Source organism: Chironomus tepperi, unplaced genomic scaffold (assembly GCF_022539635.2).
Source record: "Chironomus tepperi strain 1889 unplaced genomic scaffold, CSIRO-AGI_Ctep_v1 contig_324, whole genome shotgun sequence".
NCBI lineage: Eukaryota > Metazoa > Arthropoda > Insecta > Diptera > Chironomidae > Chironomus > Chironomus tepperi.
The window spans coordinates 10,326-28,028 of record NW_027226446.1 but is presented as its reverse complement, the minus strand read 5'-3'; the positions used below and the strand labels follow the sequence as shown (position 1 = coordinate 28,028).

General features: G+C 34.1%; 1 protein-coding gene across 1 annotated transcript; it reads right to left on the bottom strand.

Annotated features, from left to right (window-relative positions):
• Positions 1-11,174: 11,174 nt before the first annotated feature.
• On the bottom strand, positions 11,175-16,997 carry LOC139093133 (uncharacterized). The gene is made up of 6 exons (XM_070643739.1): positions 16,562-16,997; positions 16,044-16,439; positions 15,755-15,961; positions 14,190-15,691; positions 12,167-14,131; positions 11,175-12,107 (listed from the first exon to the last, which is right to left on the bottom strand). The coding sequence occupies exons 1-6, from the start codon at positions 16,995-16,997 to the stop codon at positions 11,175-11,177; spliced, it is 5,439 nt and encodes a 1,812-aa protein (XP_070499840.1).
• Positions 16,998-17,703: the final 706 nt, after the last annotated feature.

Genomic DNA, 17,703 nt, shown 5'->3' with positions numbered 1-17,703 from the left:
CAATTTAGACTGAATTTTAATAATTTTAATCTTTTTAAAAATTTTGTAAATTCAAATTTTTAAGCTTTTGAAAATTCAAATGTTTGAAAACCGTTAATAATTTAAATTAAAGTTTTTCACGAAATTCCTTCAAAAGCAGAAAGAGAGGTTGATTCCTAAACCTTAAACCCTCCTCTCTCTCCTTCCTGAGTAAGTCTTGAAAAACGATAAAAATTCAAATTTTTTGAAATCTTTAAAAGTTAAATTTTTCAAAGTCGTTAAATTCCAAATTTTTAAAAATTCAAATTTTTCAAAGTCGTTAAATTTAAAATTTTTCGAAATTGAAATTCAAATTTTTCAAAATTGTTAAAATTCAAAATTATTATTCAAAAGTCAAATTTTTTATTATTCAAAATTTCAAATTTTTAAAGTCGGTTAAAATTTCAAATTTTTGAAGTCCGTTAAAATTTCAAATTTTTAAAGTCCGTTAAAATTTTAAATTTTATTAAACCGTTAAAAATTCAAAATTGTCTTAAATTTAAACTTTTCAAATTAAACTTTTAAATTGTCTTAAATTTCAAATTTTGTAAAATTGATAAAATCATATAAATTGAAAGCTTAGGAGACGTTCACTCATTACGTAACGCTCTTGGGGAAGGAGGGTTGAGATTTTGATACAGAGGGGGTATTCAAAAAGTCGATTTTTCGCGTTACGCAACGTTTTCATATCCCAAACAGCAAAAAACGGATAATTCATCTAGATCCTTGCGGTGGTTACTCCGATATGGTGCTAAATTTGGTTTTGTTCAAGCACAATGCCAGAGTTACGCCTGTCTGGTATTGGATTATTAATCGATTAACCGCGTAAAACGGATATGTTATAGGTTAAATTCGAGTAACTTGTAGGAAGCTTTCTTCCTCATAAGAAGCAAGTCTACCCAAAATTTCAAAAATTCTCAATAAAAATATCCAAAAATCCCCCACATTTTCCATTCAAACACCCAATTCACATCACAGAAAGTGCTCACAAAAAAAAAAAAATCAGTCTTCAATGTATGTTCATGCCTTCAATTCATCCACAATACACTCACAAACGCACTCAAAACAATTATTATATTACAAATCAACAAAAGTATTGTTATCTTATCAGGTGGAATATGAGTGAACGGCAACAGACAAAAAAAAGAGCTGTACAACAAAGTGCTCTAGTAGAGTCAGGTATGATTGTTGATGTTGATGTGATATACAAGGCGAAAAATTTAATGTATATATAAAGTCGTCTCACGAGTAATAAAGAAATGTACATGACTTGTTGATATATTTCTTAATATTTTTTCCAAGCACTATGCCTTATTTTTGGAGCTTGAAGCTCAAAACCCCAAAAAATAAAATTCAAGTGGCTTTTTGAGCTAGTTCTTCTTGGAAAAGAGTTTGACGAAAAATAAAAATTATTTTGAGACTGTCGGGAAACAAGTCAAGTACAATTTAATCTTAGTCCATGAACATAAAGTTGTCAAGACATTATTGCCGAAAAAAAAATACACTGGCGTCACTTTTTCTTCTTTACCATTCCTTTATCTATGAAATTTTACAATAGTAGACTTAAGAAAGCTTAATTGGGTGTAGTTGATTCTTTTAAGGGAATGGGAATTTTTTTATAGCACTGACTGCAAACACAAGTTGGTTAATTAAAAAAAATTATAATCCAACTATAGCAGAAGGAAAAGGGGATTAAGGAGGGTTTATAAAGTCAATCCGTTAATACTTTTGGAATTTTTAAGAGAATTTTCTCAATTAAGACGTAAACAAATTAAGCCAGCAGGTGTTGTTGGTGGCAGAATGTTTTAATTTGAATTAATGTGTTCTTGAGTGGTCACACAATGTAATCGTATGGGGGGTTTGTTGCTGCATCGTTAAGTTGACGACAATACATGAGGATTCTGATGACTACTTCATGGCTGATTTTTGGGGTTCTTTAGAATTTCATTGGTTTTTGGTTTGTATATTCGGGAATGGATCATTGAAACGATATCCTAGGCTATACTACATAGTCGCTATTGTTCCAATCCATCGCTGTATTGATGACATAACCTCAAAATCACATGGAGGCACCCTGATTGCACCATGCCGGGTGATTTATCCCCCAAAACTGTAATTTATCTAACTTATTTAAGATTCAAACTTGGAATTTGAACATAAGACTTGAAATTGAGATTCGAACTCTTCACTATCGTGGTCTTCCTCATTGCTGGTTCAGACTTGAACCGATAGTATTACTCTAACCCACTTCAGATCGAACAACATGCATAAAACCCTAATAAAGTATTGATTCTCTATTAAAATGAACAGTAAGGACTTAGTAATTGGCATGCGAAAGCCGGCGATAGAACCAGCTTTAGGCGATATCTTAGGGAGGCTGTAGATCACAGTTGATCTGTACGGCCATCGAAGTAAGTAAGTAAGTAAGTAAGAACCTATGAATTCCCAAGTAAGAATCAATGACTTCCAATATTCAGCAATACCTATGCAATGCGTAATAATGGCTAATAACTTCCAAAATACTAATTAAAACAAAGGAAGCGCGCCAAAAAATATAAAACCAAAACAAAAGGTTATCTGCCAGTCGACGGCATTCTTATGTTATATTTTTTGTGTCATATCTAATCGAATATAGCACGTTATTGTTGATGATATTAATATATATAAAGCAATCAGATAAATAGTCATTATCATTTGCAGGAGGTAAAAAAAAGAGTAGCTTGATATGCACAGCAGCGTATCACTTGTAATCATATCAAAAAGCTGATATCCTATCAGATTATCAAGAAAATTTCTTATAAATAAGGCAACTGAGATATAAAAATTGTAAGGAAGTGTTCAGAGAATATTCAAAGTGCCATCAGACATCGCAGCGATAGCTAGCACAAACTTGATTCCATCATAAAAAAAGATTTTATTTCATTATGAAATATTTTTTAATATATTTTTCCCGTAGGTAGAAAAATTGGAAGTAGAAGAAGGAAAAACAAACAGAGAAGAAAAATAGCTTGCTTATCTTATCAGTTGAATTAAACTCTGAAGGTTATTTATTTGCTCAACAGAAAATGAACCTCTCGAGCGAGCTCTTTTTTTTCGTCTCTCGATGGCTGTGTTCTTTTTTTTAGTGTCGTTGTCTTCATAACTAATAAATGTATGAAATGGAAAACTTTTGAAATGTTTATTGGAGTTTTTGTGGAATTGGGCGCATTTCTGCTAAGAACAGAGAATCTTGTCCTAGCAGGCAAAGAAAGAAAAAAGCTTAGAGCACCATTTCGAGCATGCTTAACTAGTTAACTAGTAAATTTCATTAGAACAAACTCTTGAAGACATACTCTTTGCATGTTAAGTTTAAAATTATTGGATTTAGTAAATCTATAGCTGCCTAGACAATCAAGTCTGATGTTGGTTCAATTAGTCAGGATTCATACCTGGGGCTAGATCATTGTATTTGTTGTTCTGTGACTACAAATTGTGAACTAATCAAACGTAGAACTTGAAGTTAATTTAAATTACAGATGGCATTAAGGTTTCCCGAAGTCTCGGACTAGAAAAATTCATGATACCGATATCGAGATCGAGACTACCCGGAAGTGTATAGGGTTTAGGATTCTTTTTATGAAAACCATTAGTAAATTGAATAATTGATTTCTAAAAAGGAAAAGGTTTTGAACCCCAAACTCCTCACTCTTGAATAAGCATCTCTTTGATGCTCCAAAAGTTTGATCAAATTTCATATGATCAATTTTAGTTTACTTTGTCATTCAAAATCTTAGTTAACTTGGAAAAATACTTTTATTGGAATCAGAATCATTTCTTTGGTGAAGCTTTTATTAGCTTATTGTCTTAAGACTACAAAGGGTAGCTATTAGACGCGATTTCACTGGATATGATTCAAATCGATATGATTCAAATGCCGAGTCTCGAACCCTAGATCGCTTAGTCGGTTTTAAAAATTATTACCAAAGTTCGAAACCATTCCGCCACGGAGACTCATCAGTTCTCATTAGTTAACTTGGAATTCTGACTAATTATTGACTTTTAAAGCCTAAACAACAAGTTTATCCAAAAAGTGAGATTCTTAAATATGATCAAAAGTGCAATTTTGCATACTAGGGTTATCCTCCCCTCCTTTTAACCCCTGAATACGTCTCTGAGAAGCTTCCCTAAACCTTACTATTCAAGTCATATTAAGTACAAGGAATGTTCAGGATTATTCAAGAAGCTAGCCCAAAATGAATCTTCTATCAATAACTCATTGCCTAACATAAAGTTAACATTATTTCAGTACTGCCACATTCATAAGAAAATCAGGTAAGCCACCTCATTTGTCGCGACTTCATTGATTGATCATTTCACAATAATAAAATAAAAAAAAGTCCACACATACATAACATCACGTAGCTGAGTGTTATAATATATATACATGCCATAAAAAACACTCGAAACAGAAGTCATAAAATGACTTTATATGAAATTAATATTAAAAAAATGCTGTATATAATCGATATGTGCCAACTTAAGCTCACATTAATCCACCTGGTTAAAGACAATTAGTGACGCATATCTGAGTCTTCATAAAGATTTTAAGCCTCATTTACGATAAAAAAAAAATGATGAAAAAAAAAAAATAGCAAACATAGAAAAAAATTACAAAATGGCGCTGCTGGCTCAATTGAGGGTGAAAAAACAATATCAACAAGCTGCACACGTTACCCATATATAAAGTATACACACTCGTTGACTGTATGTGGATGGGTTATATTTGTTTTATGACTTCAATCGCCTGATGGCAAAATTGTTCCATATTTTTTGTTTCACACATTTTTGTTGTGCCTCGCTTTATTTATTGATTCTAATCACTTTAAGAGCTTTTTGTGGCATTAATTTATTGCCCTTGCGAGACCAAAAAAAATAATTTCTCTATTGCGCAAATAAACTGCTGTACACACATTAATCCCCTTCATAATTTAAAGGCTGTAAGTTATTACCCATCAATAAAACTTCCACAGACCGGAGATGACATGCTGAATTTTTTTTTTGATAATTTTCAGGTTCGATTCTCAAAAATTGTAAAGATTAATTAGAAAGTTAATTCACACACGAGGACTGGCGTCTCCATCGCGACAAATTTAAACTAGCAATGATTACTGCTATTGTTGGCCTGAAACGTTTGCGATATATTTAAAAAAATAATATCTCTCAGATAGTGAAATTCATAATGATAAGTTAAGATAATAACATTGATTTGATTTTTTTTTTGTTGTTTCACAAAAGAGCGACAACTGCAAATATATAAATATGATTTTGAAACTTGTTCCGTCTATCTACTAACTGATAACTTCTATGATAGCTGAATTTGTTAAACGACTTATTATCAAAAAAATATCGATTACACATCGATAAGTTATGGAAAAAAGGAATTGATAATGAATTAGAAATTTTATAGGGTTGTGAAGTGTGTCGAGGAGGCTTTAGTGTATTTCTTACTGTTACTTCTTTGGGATGTCTTTTCGATTGTGGGTGATAATTTTTTTTATTTTTTTTTATCTCAAACAAGGAGCATTGTTGTTGTTGCTTAACGTTTTATCTGACTTGTGACTATGTTGCTACTGACTTTTCTTGGATAGTAATTAGTTTGAGGTGTTTTGAAGGATATAATGTATAAATGGTTGAAGTATAATCCTGTTCATAATAATTAAACTATAGCACGATAAGGAAAGCAATTTGGAGTTTATGGATCAAAACTCAGTTCTTTGAAGAACTCGCACGACATTAAAAAGGTCAATTCAAAGAAAATCGACTTCAGGTCATCTCTAGCTAACTAAGGACCTGACTTTTTGCCTTCAATGTCGTGTTCCTTCCAGATCAAAGTCTACTAATCCTACTTCCTGTATGGAAATATTGACTAAAGTCTGTTCTGCTTTACATTAAATTCTAGTCTCCGGAACGGTAGTTTAAAGTTATGATACCCTAAAATAAGTTCAGCATCATCTTAAAATTCAAAACTCCCTCAAAATTCCCTAATCAAAATCCATCATTAGCAATCTTCTTATAAGAATCTATCAATTTTCTTCAAAAAGTCATTTGATTCTACAATTTTCATAAGTCTCAAGTCTCAAGTATTCAACAGAATCAGCAAAACTGTCAAATTTCAAAATTGATTACATTAAATCATTAATTTAGATTTGAGATTAGCATTTAATCCTCATTAATCATTTCATAAACTCAAATCTAGACAGTTAATATAAAAAGTCATCATTCTTGATGGGTTTAGATTTGATATCTCTAACAGACAATTAGCATGCTTATCTAATTGAACGTGTTCATGAGGATACTCAGTCAATAAAATTAAGGATGCTCAATATTTTCCTGAACTCGAAGTTAACTCGGTTTTTGTTTGGAATTGAGTCGATTTGAGTCGACTTTTTCGTACAAAATCTAAGTCGACTTCGAGCTTTGAAATTTTAAGAACATGCATAAGCACGCTTCTTGTCAGTTCAAGCATCAAATCAAAATGCAGCTTGGATTTTTGAATATCAATTACTTTTGCAACTCGAATAACAAGCAGCACACATTCGATTCACACAAAATGACTCATTAATGACAAAAAAGCAAGCATGTGAAATACAAATTCATACATATGTCATCAAATAGCAGGTGACAAATTGATTTCCAGAATCAAATACGCAAAATTACTTTTGTTATCGCAATTTTGATCGTCGAGCGGGCGCCTTGTTCTTGAGTAATTTGATTGTTTATTATGAAAGTAGTCCCTGCCTTAGTGATTTCTTAGGAACCGTTCACTTATCTGTTTTACAAAATATCTAAAAGACGTGGAGTGGTTCTGACTGCTTTTCACCCGATTGGCGATAAGCAAATGAGATTTTCTGAAGGGATTTAGTGGCTGTCTACAAATTGCAGACCTCAATTCTATTTTCCTTAAAAGCGATCATTAACGACCCCTAAGTCAAGATGTTATTACTTGCTTACTCCCTTGACTGGGGCGAACGTTAGCCCTTTACCGCGCGGAAGTCAGGATAAAGCTCAACGTTTCCCAACAAACCTAAAATCGCGTCTAAGCAACTTAATGTTCCTTGAGTCATACTTTAAGTAGCAAAGCTATGTAGATGCACTCACAAGGTGCATCCTTATTTGCACCACACCACTGCTATCTATCTAATATTTATTCAAATGTAAACAAGATATATCTGTTCAGAGTTGCGAAACGGCCTGATTTTATCGGCCGGCCAAAAACGGCGAGCGATAAAAACGGCGGGCCGATTGTTTTTTAAAACGGCGGCCGATAAAAAACGGCGATTGATAAAAACGGCGAGCGATAAAAACGGCGAGCCGTTTATTTTTTGAAAATGGCGGCCGGTAAAAAACGGCGGCCGATAAAAACGGCGAGCGATAAAAACGGCGAGCCGTTTATTTTTCAAAATGGCGGCCGGTAAAAAACGGCGGCCGATAAAAACGGCGAGCGATAAAATCGGCGGGCCGTTTATTTTTTTAAAACGGCGGCCGATAAAAAACGGCGTTTAAAAGTTTCAAATCAACGCATATATGCTATAATTAACAATTTTTCATTTTCATAAACAACAACAACAAAAACAATAACACGAATTTTCATTGTTTTTCAGTGTTTTTCAATGTTTTCGATTTTTTTACATTGTTTACTGATCAAAGTTTGAAGTGACTTAAATCTTACTGGATCTTGTTATTTAGGTCTGAAAGTGATCTGGATCCTACTGGATCATGTTTTTAAGGGTCTGGATGTTATATGAATCCTACTGGATCTTGTTTTTAGGTCTGAAAGTAAACTGGATCCTACTGGATCATGTTTTTAAGGGTCTGGATGTTATATGGATCCTACTGGATCTTGTTTTTATGTGTCTGGAAGTAAACTGGATCATACTGGATCATGTTTTTAAGGGTCTGGATGTTATATGGATCCTACTGGATCTTGTTTTTATGTGTCTGGAAGTAAACTGGATCATACTGGATCATGTTTTTAGGTTTGAAAGTAAACTGGATCCTACTGGATCATGTTTTTTAGGGTCTGGATGTTATATGGATCCTACTGGATCTTGTTTTTAGGTCTGAAAGTAAACTGGATCCTACTGGATCATGTTTTTAAGGGTCTGGATGTTATATGGATCCTACTGGATCTTGTTTTTATGTGTCTGAAAGTAAACTGGATCCTACTGGATCTTGTTTTTAGGTCTGAAAGTAAACTGGATCCTACTGGGACTTATATTTTAAGTCTGGAAGTGATCTGATTCTTACAGGATCTTGTTTTTAAGATTTGGAAGTGACCTGGATCCTACTGGATCTCGTTTTGTGGACCGGAAAGTGAACTGGATCCTACTGGATTTCGTTTTGTGAGTTAGGAAGTGACTTGGATCCTACTGAATTTCATTTTGTAGATCTTAAAGTGAATTTTTAATCAATTACTGATTGTTGGGTCAAAAATGCGCTTAAGTCGCTCGATCAATAACACGAGGACTTTTGTAATTTTTAAAAAACGTTAGTCAATAAAAAACGGCGGCCGATAAAAATGGCGGGCCGTTTATTTTTTCAAAACGGCGGCCGATAAAAACGGCGGGCCGTTTATTTTTTCAAAACGGCGGCCGATAAAAAACGGCGGCCGATAAAAACGGCGAGCGATAAAAACGGCGGGCCGTTTATTTTTTAAAATGGCGGCCGATAAAAAATGGCGGCCGATAAAAAACGATGGCCGATAAAAACGGCGAACGACTGGCCGATTCTCTCGGCCGCCGACATCGGCCTTCGCAACTCTGTATCTGTTTCCTCATATCTCTTACCTACAGTGTCAACAACCTACCTTTATCTCAAAAACGTTTCAAAGATAAAATTATCCGATAGGGAATTATCGCAATATAGATATTCAGACATAATTTTAGTTGCCTTTAAACCTTAAAGCAGTGTCGATTGAACTTAAATTAAATGAGAGGAATAAAAAAAAAATGGAAGTGAATTTCAAGTGAAATTTCTTGTTCTAAAAATATACAGTAATAGAAGAAGATACGACAAAAGTCAATTACAATTTAATGTCGTGGAAGAATGTAGAAGTTGTTATTGACAACAATTCCATTAAAAGCGAAAGGTAAAGGCAAGGTGTGGCAAATAGAACTAGAGGACAGCGGAACCAAAAAAATTAATTTGATGTGAAAAATATTTTGATGGCGACATAAATTTTACAGCTACAAAATGAGTAAGGCAAAGAATGTTTCATCGCATAAATTACGTCCCTAAGTGTCTGAAGCAGCTCTCTCTCACTGCTGTATATATATAAAAGGGCAAAATGGTGGATGGAAACAAATAAATTGTCTGATGTATGGACGGTGATAAAGAAGGCACTCTTAATTAAATGAGAAATGATTCCGATGATTTTTATGCGATTGGATATATGTGTGGACTCGTGTGAATGAATGTTAAAGACGGCAATTGTTGTTGTTGTTGCTCTTTTTTTGTGGATGGAATTGAATGATTGAATATGAATGACATTAAGAACTTAATGAGTGTGCATTAAAATTAATTTAAAATGATAATTAAAGACATTAAGGTAGTGTGGAGAAGGTTTTGAGAGAAATGATGGTTGATATTTTGGGTTTTGTTGTGTTTGTGAGCATTTTAGCGCTTTTTGGGTATTTTCCTTATAGAAACAAGCACGATTGTTGTTCAATATTATTGATATTTTGAAATTTAATTCGAATCATAGTAGGCCGTTCTTTCATTATGCTAAGTTTTAAGGGGGGTCCCTATGGGGTCGTTCACATAGTATGCTTTGAAAATTTGAAGCTCAAAAGCAGAAAATTCATTTGTTGCATTAAAAATGGTCTTTAGTAAAAACAGCCGTCCGAGCACCATAATTTATTAAACTAATAATGGACTCAAAATGCACAAAAAATCCTTATCAATAAATCTTAGGATCTGAACAGCTCAATTTTATTTATTACTTAAGCTGATAAAAACAGGAAATTTAAGTTTATAAAAAAACACCAAAGATGATAAATTCTATCCAAATAAGGCTTAAGATTTACTACACAATTAAGAGAACCAAAATCAATTTTGCACTCACTGTTAATCTTGAAATCTTGAAGATAATATTAAGTTAGGCACAATTGAAAGAATTAAAAATTGAAATTTTCAAAATTTTCAAAACTTTCATTTCAAAGGTTACTTAGATTTTGTTCTAATGTTTCTAATATTTTAGATTTTTTTGAGAATTTTGAAATTTAAATTAAAATTTGTTTTGTAAAATTAAAATTTTAAATTGTTGAAAAATTTAACTGAAAGCTTGCTGAGACTTTATTTAGAAAATTTTTAATATTTTAAAATTTTCTGGAAGATTAAATTAAACTTCAAAATTGAAATCAAAATTCTTTTTGAAAATTGAAAATTTAAAACTTTTTAAAAATTTATTTCAAAGGTAACTGAGATTTAGATTCTCATTATTTTATAGATTTTAATGAGAATCTTAGTAAATTTTAGGAGATTTTACGCATTAAAACATGATTAGAATTTCAAATAACTGCACAATAGACACAATTAAGTATCAAACATCCTGACTATTTAAGATTTACCATAAAAATTTGCATAATTTGAACTAAAAATCACTAAAAAAATTCCAAACTCAAATAATTCATCGTGATTCATGATTATTTCTCTGTCCATAATTCCACATCTTACGATAAAATTATAGTCCATAAAATATCTTTAATCGTCTGCCTTTATCGGCATATAGTATAAAAATACTCAATAGTAAATCAGACTTAATAACAATAATTCAAATTTATTTTAATAGTAAAATTATCAAAAATTGCAAAAAAAAATATAAAACTTTTTATCTAATCTCACCTTTAACGCCCGCTTATCTATGATCAACGCCCAATTTATACTGATAAAGGAAAGTACTGAAAAGAATGAAATAATTCAGTTCAGGAAAGAAAAAATTACAAAAGTCCTCGTGTTATTGATCGAGGGACTTCAGCGCATTTTTGACGCAGCGATCAGTAGTTGATTAAAAAATTGAAAAAAAAGGAACAAAATCTGTAGTTTTGTGATTTTATGAAAATATTAAACGGCTATCGAGATTTTTTTAATTCAATATTGCATTACAAAATCACTGTTTATTATTTTTCTTTAATTCTGACAATTATTGGTTTGTGGAACGAAAAATATGAATCATAAATGAAAACATCGGCTTCGAAATTTGATAATTTTCCAAATACAGCATCAATTGTTGTTCCGGCATTCGTAGTCGACTCACGAGGTGACAGTAAAGTTAAATTGTAAGTTTGTTTCATAAATTTTTCGAATTGATTGCCGACTCGAAATTGATGATTGAAATCACCCAATATCAAAACGTTCGTGTTTTCGATTAATTCGTCAATTTCCGAAAAAGCTTCCTTTAAAACATTTAAATTCGAAGCCGGATTATTGTAAACGTTTACAATAGTTAATATATTGTCGATGCAATATCCAGTCAACTCTACATGATCGTTTGTGTCGCCGAGCTCAATTTCAACTCGATTCGAAAATCGTGTTTCCATTGAAGATTTACAAAAATTTATTGTGCCGAATGCTCGAGGACGACCTGATAACGAATTTCTTGACAATTCTTCGAATTCTGGAATATTGTATGATTCGTTGTTTAGAGTCCAACTCTCTTGAAATGCCAATATATGACTATTCGTGTATATGCTATCGGCGACGACTGACGAAATATGTTTGCGAATCGATTGAACATTATGACTGACGATTTGAATTATGTTTTCAGGAATGCAACGAAGAAATTGGAATTTTGGTGTCAGTGGATTTTGACGAAGCCGTTCCAATTCGATTTTGACTGGATCATTATCTTCTATTTCACTTGGAGGATTAAATTGTCCGATAATATGCAATCCGTTAAGCGATGTCGCTCTCGAGAAGGCTACATAGTATTTTTGCCGGTTCATTCCTTTCCGAACATCGACACTTACAATTTCTTCGGATCGGCCTTGACTTTTGTGTATTGTGATTGCTTCAGCCATCAAAATGGGAAATTGCTCACGATTTACTTGTACCTAGATGGAGAACATACATTTAATTTATTTTAAACATAAAATCAAAATTAAAAACTTACCTTTCCTCCTTCAGTTGTATTAAAGCATCTATTAGTAACCGTAATCGGAGTCCAAGTCGGTTGAATCTGTCCATTTGCTTGCATTACATTATATCGACTACTTCTTGCTTTCGCTCCTGTCTTATCGTCATCAAATTCAATATATATAGCGTTAATTTTTCGGTTGTGTAATTCAACGAATCTAAGAATTCCGCAAGCGCCGTTAAATAATCCATCGCAAACGTCAATGTTAGTGGAAATCATATATCGGAGTCCGATTACGAGTTGAAGTTCATAAATCAAACCTTGTGTGTCATTAGACTTCATAGTCCGAATTAAATGCCGAGCTCGCCGTTTTTGTTCATCCTTATAGGTTCCGATAAACTTATCAATAGCTGTATAAGTGAAGTGCATTGCATTTGACCCAATTAATTCTTTCGCACGTTGAATATTATATGCGTCAACTCCTTCATTAAATGCGATCAATCGAAGACGAGTTCGAGCTACAGAAGGAAGTGTATTTTCGTTGAAACATCGGCTAACGAACAATCGATTGTCTTCTTGTGTAGTTCTTCCAACAGAAAGTCGTCCTAATGCTTCTGCGAATCGAAGATCATCTCGTTGACGCATGATTTCCGTCAGTTCGAACATCTGGAAAGGCTTCCATTGCGGATTGTCGACTAAAGCAGCAACTGTGTGACGTTCTTTCGGCTGGAAACAGTAAGGAGCTCCGATAGGTCGCAATTGTGCAAAATCTCCGACAGCGATAATGGAACGACCGGCAAATTCTTTTTTCGATTTAAATGCTTGTTTCATATTCGAACTCATTTGATGGAAATGCTTAGCAGATAAAAAGCTAATTTCATCAATGATTGTTAATTTGTTGGACCGAATATTGCTTGCCAAAGTATTCGCGATATCGGGAGGAAGTCCTTTATCAGTTTTACCCTGATTTGCTGCTAAATGAAAAGCACTATGTGCTGTGATTCCACCGATATTATGTGCTGCCATACCGGTATAAGCGACTAAAAGCACTTCGTTTGAATCAACAGGTCCGGGCTTGTTTTTGTAAATTCGCATAACAGATTGATAAATGGCTTTTATTAAACGACTTTTTCCGACACCGGCTCCTCCTGCGATGTAATGATAGATCGGTAAACACGAAGGATTTTTAAAGCAGCTTACTACATGCATTAAATAATCGCGTTGTAGTTCATTCAGTGAGTCACATAGTTGATTGTATTCGTCATCACATAAGAGATCCGGAACTTTATAACGACTAACGATTGCATTGGCTTCGGGAGTTTCCATTCCCATTTCGACTGCTGCATTCGGTTGAACAATCGTATCGTCAAAGTCATAAACGTTTTGAAATTCAGTGTTAGCTTGTTCGACATTTTCTCGGCTTTCTTCTTCAGTTTCTTCCATCAGCCGATCATTTTGTATATCTCTTGATATTTGCTCCAAGTCGAGAGAAACGGCATTGTATTTGTCGTAATTTACTTTGATGGCAGCTTCATTTTCACGGAATTTTTCGAAACAATTCTGTGATTCGATTTCGGCTTCTTCGTTTCTCCAAGGTAAGAACAACAAACACATTTCCCGATAATAATTTATTTCGTCTTGAGCAACGTTAAAACGGCAATATCGAATCACTTTTGGACGTCGTCTACGAGTTATTATTCCACTATTATTCTTCAATTCAAAAGTTTTTTTCTCGACCGGATCTATCGGTGTCTCATCTTCGATTACATCGAGCTCTTCGGCATCATCAATAAATTCTTCTTCAGGATTGTTACTTGCAGTGCAGTTTTTCGTTTTGTAATTATATTTCGCAATAAAATCGGCGAGACATTCGTTTTCGAGCTCGTCAGGTCTGTCGCTATAACGATCAATTGGTCCTTTTTTATATATTTCGGTGCTATTAGGATCTGTTTTCATTATTTTTTCAATCTCCGAATTTGATTTTAACATTCGTTGTCGTTGCTAGAAAATTAAATTAATAAGTTATTGTTTTCTATTAAAAATATCAAATGCTATTTACCGATCTCGGACCAGAGTGAATAAACTCAACGACATCAGAAGACATGCACATCGGTTGTCGTAATCGAATCCATGCCGCTTCCTGCGCCGATGTTTCACTGCTGTTATATAGTACTTTCGATAATGCGTTGAGTTTCGATTTGATGCTATGATTTCCGCGTTCGTAATCCTTAATGCATTGTCGTAATAATCGAGAGAGTCCTTTATTTGCTTTATTTACGTAGTCGACTACATAGCTAATACAGGAGTACACATCAAGTATGAATTGTATGTCCATATTCGATCTCATTGCTATAAGTATTTTTTTATTGTAAGGATTAATTCGAGCATTCTTCGGTAGTCGTTTTACGAAAACTTTTCTAGATTTAAGTTTCGCTCTTGCCGCTAATATATAATCTTCAAAATTGCATTCTAGTTTATCCAATAAATCGACAAACGATAACGATTTCGCTTCATCTGACTCAAGAATTACGTTAAGACTCTCATTAATCTTTCGTAGCAAGTCTTTCTTCGTTTGTGTTAAGGTCACAGTATCCGGAATCGGTTCGAGTATCATAGTTTGTGGAAGCGGCAAAAACGGTGCATTAAATCTACATGTTTCCTTTCCGCGTCTTCCCTTTTTGCATGTGTGTGTGCAACGATGTTTTTGGACGTATATTATGTCAGTAATTTCTGGATCATCGGTGTCGGTCGTGACTATTGTGTTAATAAATTCACAAACTCTTACGTGGGAATCGAGATCATCAGGATCGAACTTCGGTGCTCCTTTTAAATCAATAAATTGATGAGCATGTGGCGAACCTCGATGCTGCCATTCAATGCGACAGTACTTGTGTGTTATTTTGTAATTTCCGAACGGACCGTCTTCGGCATCCCACGTTTTCCACAGCTGTTTAAGTCGGTGATAGAAATATTGAGCACAAGTTACCGGATCCGAACTAATGAGACGAGATTTTTCCTCAAATGCTAAATCCATTGCCTCTACGCCAGAGATATCAATTTTGTCCACAGTTTTCTTAAGGATGACAAGCAATTCTGGCCAATGCGTCTCTGCTGCGGAATTTGTAATGAAGAACGTAAATCCTCCGAATTGACGAACCATAGCCATAACTTTCTTCTTTTGAGCTTCAAAATACGGTGGACTTCCGGTGATGGCTGCCATAAATCGATAAGCGGAATCGTTGTTAACGGCATTGTCCAAAAACTCTTTGTTTGCAACTTGACTAGCTGTAATATTGTTGTTCTGAGTGCTTTTTCTTAGTATTACCGTTGCTTGCTGTGTCAACTGTTCGATTTGACTCTTCTTATATAAGTATAGGATATGATCAGGTCGGCAAGCACGTCGATCATATCTACGGATTTCTGAATTCACGTAATCGATATTCGATAATGCTTTTCTACCTTCTGGTGGCAACGCTCTTTGCTGTCCACACCATATGGTAGGAAAAGCTAATTCCTCGCAATATTTATCCATGAACATCGGTATCGGATTTTTTCCTTCGCCTGTAATCATTAAATAATAACTTCGATAAGATTTAAACTTTAAAAAATATATTTATTTGTTACCTGGTGCGATTCGAATTGCATCGGATGGATCCAATTCTGGAACAAAATGCATTGCGTCGATTGAGTCGATTAACGTTTCTTCCGGTAAATGGCGATCAGTAAGCTCGACTTGATCCGTATTTTCATTTAATTCCATGTTGAGCGTATCAAGGGATTGTAAGTTAATGTCATCGACGCCGTTTACGTGTTCGGTTTCGGCAATCATAGCTGTAAATAAAGTAAAATTTAATTTAAGAAAATTTAAATCGATTTCGAGCTTTGTAAATTTAATTTAATTAATAACTATTACCTAAAGGATTGAAATCTTGATTTAATGTTATTCCGTATTGTTTATAGAGTGGAGTTTGGCATAAAAACTCGGCCGCAGCCCAAACATCTGCGGGTCGAACTCGTTCTCGTAAATATGGATTCTTATATGTCATTTTTCGCATCAACGACACTTCAATTACATATGTATCGTCAACGGATCTCGGAATTGCGTTCACTGCTGTTGATACGTCGATCGGAACATTCACAATACCGGATTTAATTTTAAGTTGACCAGCATAATTAGCTTGCTCGATTTTCATAAACGGTATTCGAGCTGCGACACATCGTTCCGCTAATGGAGTTAATCGTTTTAAGCAATCAGGAACTTCGGAAATCGTAAATTCGATTGATTGATGTTCAACTTCGGATATGTTTTCTTCCGAATATGTCCCATACAGGTTGAACAAAATGTGTATTCGACATCGTTTAAAAGCTCGGGAAGAATAAGTCCTTTAATATATTCATTTGAGCAGCCTCGTTTTTCGATTAGCTTCTCACGATTCGTTACCGATATTTGCGTCTTGAAAAATAACCGGTCGCACGAATAACAACGATGATACGGTCCGTCTTTCACATTTTCATTATACGACTTCAATGCTTTATTCCACGGAATTCGCTTTGCTCGACGACTTAATAAATTTCTAGCGTAAACGACTTGCAAATATTCCGGATTTGATCGACGTTGTTGTAGACTCAATAAATCTCTTTCAGACTCTGCTTGCAAATATTCCGGATTTGATCGACGTTGTTGTAGACTCAATAAATCTCTTTCAGACTCTGCTTGTCGATATTTCGGATCCGAACGTCGTTCTCGTCTTATTTCGTTGTCTCGATCCAAATTGTCACGAATTTTTTCAGCATCAATATTTTTCTGCTTTTTCTTCTTTTTTTGATCGGCCTGCACAGTCAAAGGTTTCGATTTTCGCTTTGGCATGTCCTAAAACAAGTTATAATTTAATTAAACTTACTTAAAGCAATAAAAAACTTGATCTTACCTTAATTTTAATTATTTTCTAATTATGAAAAATTTATTTGTTTCCACACTTTTTTGTTTACAAGTTTTGGCGGTAAAATTTCTAAATTTTTATAACCGTTAAAAAATTTTAATTTTATAACGCGAGTAAATTGAAAGCAAGTTTACCAAGTCATTTCACCGATCCTAAAAACAAGATCAAGTATGATCCTAGTCTTTTCTCCGACCCTAAAACCAATATCCAGAAAGATCCAAATCACTTTCTCGGTTTTGAAACAAGATCCAGTATGGTCAAAGTCACTTCCACAAATTAAAAACAAGAACCAGTAAGATCCAGGTCATTTCCAAACCAAAAAACCTAGATCCAGTAAGATCCAGGTTACTTAAAGACCTAAAATATAAGATCCAGAAGGATACAGGTCACTTCCAGTCCTAAAAACCAAGATCCAGTAACATCCAGGTTACTTCCAGACCTAAAACACAAGATCCAGTAAGATCCAGTTCACTTCAGACCCAAAAAACGAGATCCAGTAAGATATAAGTCACTTCCAGATTTAAAAATCAAGATCCAGTAGGATCCAGGTCACTACCAGACTTAAAAACCAAGATCCAGAAAGATCCAAGTTACTAACAGACCTAAAAACCAAGATCCAGTAAGATCCAGGTC